The sequence below is a fragment of the Egretta garzetta genome, unplaced genomic scaffold (genome assembly GCF_000687185.1).
Source record: "Egretta garzetta isolate BGI_Z169 unplaced genomic scaffold, ASM68718v1 scaffold388, whole genome shotgun sequence".
Taxonomy (NCBI): domain Eukaryota; kingdom Metazoa; phylum Chordata; class Aves; order Pelecaniformes; family Ardeidae; genus Egretta; species Egretta garzetta.
This window is the reverse complement of record NW_009260610.1, coordinates 623,497-626,087: the sequence shown is the minus strand read 5'-3', so window position 1 is coordinate 626,087 and position 2,591 is coordinate 623,497. Positions and strand designations below refer to the sequence as shown.

At 39.4% G+C, this 2,591-nt stretch overlaps 1 protein-coding gene across 1 annotated transcript in view; it reads right to left on the bottom strand.

The window, feature by feature from the left end:
* Positions 1-1,030: 1,030 nt before the first annotated feature.
* The window catches only part of PACRG (parkin coregulated), a 242,334-nt gene continuing 240,773 nt past the window's right edge, over positions 1,031-2,591 (bottom strand). The window contains exon 5 of the mRNA XM_009644872.2: positions 1,031-1,191. Within this exon, the coding sequence (XP_009643167.1) occupies positions 1,031-1,191 (161 nt within the window). The remainder of the gene's footprint in view (positions 1,192-2,591) is intronic.

Genomic DNA, 2,591 nt, shown 5'->3' with positions numbered 1-2,591 from the left:
GGGAATTGGAAAACTTGCTTTATTTTTTGCAGGTTTACTCCATAGAAATGCTTAAAAAGCAACAAAGTCAACCTCCATAGCATTGCTTAAATCCATGATTATATCAGTTCTGTGTTGTGGGTATGCAGGGAGAAATTAAGTAGGAAATTCTAAGGGATTCCTGTAACAACAGTTACATTGTTTGTACACATGTATACCATAATAACAGAAAAGCAATAGCAATCTCGCAGTTACAAAAAAATACCCAGTGCCCTTTAAAAATGCCCCTGCATATTCTGCATTTACCTAGCTTAACAGTGCCATTAGGGACTGATAGGCTATGTGCACTCTGTCTTCCATCTGATTTATTGAAGTTCTGTCTGGGCTTTTTTTTTCTTCAATACTCTGGTTGTGCCTGATGTTCACCAAGAGGAACCCAAGCTCCATGAAAAGGTAAACACCCAGAAGCTGAGATCAGGAGCGTGTAAGAAACATGAAATAATTTTATGACAGTGCTTTATAATGGGCCGTATAAATTCTCCCACTGTAATTGGTATATACATTCAACAGTTTTATTGTATGTCAGCGCACATTGTTCGGCACAGCTGCTAGAGAGGCATTGCTGAACTGGTGTTTCTCTTCCATGACAAACACCTATTAAGCAGTCAGCATAAACTCTTCTTGTTACAGCCTCTGACATCACCCTCAGGGCAAGCGGACACAGAACAGCAATTGCTGAATCGCGTATGAAAATTATAGTTTTATTGTCTATACAAGTGAAGGTTTAACTCCGATTCCTGCTCGAGTCAGCTCTGTTATAAAGGAGCGATTCTTTCAGGGAACAAACAGGCACAGTACACCATTGTAATCAAAGGAACAGACACTATTTATGTATTGGAAAGCCTTGTTCACAATAGTGCTAACGCTCTAATGCCCCAGAAGCCACTATTTTAGCAGCTGTAGAGAAAAAAAGCATGACTAACAAGATGCCATACAGAGTCAGATACAGTTTTTTTAAGAACACAAATGGAATCAACCCATTTGTTACAACTCAGTTTAATATGCACGACTGATAAGTAGGGATCATGTATTTAATGTTTATATAAGCAGTCTCTCCACCGCAGCGTTCAAAGGCTTCCAGTGTCTCTTGAATCAGATCTCCAATATTTTCACGCTTCTGCTGGCTGTAGTCTATCCCATCGCCTGAATTAACTGGTTAATAAAACAAAAGAAACACCAAGAATTATATTCAATTTACTCTTACGCTTTAAAATAACGACATAGGAAATTGCAGTTGCTGGTCAGTCACTGTGCCTCTATTAGAAACTTTGCCCTGTGACATGAAACAGAGCTGACTTTGAAAACAGGATGGTTTTGGTATCTCTTTAAGGCTCTGCTCAGGCTGTGACTTTATATGCCTTCAAAATTTGTTTATGTACGCATTACTTTGGTGTCTAAGCAAAAATCCTAATAAAAATAAAGAAAACACATTATTTTATAAGATAAAGATGGACTCTCTCTTACGCAGCTCACCTCTTAAGACCATTACTTTATTTCTAACATTGCTTATTACGGATAAAATCCTACTGCCAGGTGCACAAATGCTTATCTAGAAAATGTGACTTAAGCTAGACTTGTTACTGTTTGAAATCTTAAATAGGTATTGTTTCAGGGTTGTTCCATATTAGACATCTTATCCCCATGCTTATGCTGTTTCTGATAGAAGGGATGTCATGGGCCTAACAGAGGCGTTTGGAGTATAACGTGGCATTCATCCAATTTCTGCTCCCTGAAAAATGTGTAAAGTCAATGTCCAAAGGACAAATTATTGCAGCCCCCAGATGCAGTAACGTTTACTGCTGCTTTCTCTAACATAGACTGGCAAGGGTGACACACATTCATACACACATAGCATAATTCTTTAAAAAAATCAGTGTGAACAACTGTGACAACAAAAAATACAAGAATAAGAAATAACTTTGCCTGCAATGATGCTGAGAGATTTAAAGGAGGAAAATAGATTTGATTTTGTTTTAAAACAATATTCTGAAAACTGTCTTAATACGGGTATATTCCAAGACAGATGTAAAAAATCATTTGGTAGGAGCACAGTGTACTCAGACCAGGAGGGGTGTAGTGGCCAGGTGGAGCAGCTGTCACACTGTTGTAGGGTAGTCCTCACGCAATCAGTCAGTGGTCTCACCCCGGGCAGCGGTGGCAAGGTGCCCAGGTCATACATTTAACATCACAAATAAGGCTGCTTGCTTATTGACACTCTCAGCCAGACATCAAAAGACACATTTGTCAAGATAATGCAACCAGCTTCTCGTAATTTTTACCATTAGGAACACAGCGCACGCAAGGGCGAGGGTAGATTTTGCTCCCACTGCTGCCTCCACATCCCCAGACCGATGGGGTGTAGATGTACAACTGCACCCATCCTTGCACCCTCTCCTGGATCTAAGCCCAAGGATCTGGATTTAAAGTCTGTGACTTTGTTAGCAGTAAAAACTGAAGAACTGTGCTCATGAAAAAAAGAGCTGACAAACATGGGTAAAAATCATCCTTTTGCTGAATTTTCCTGTAAAATATCTGATTGCACTCCAAGTTAA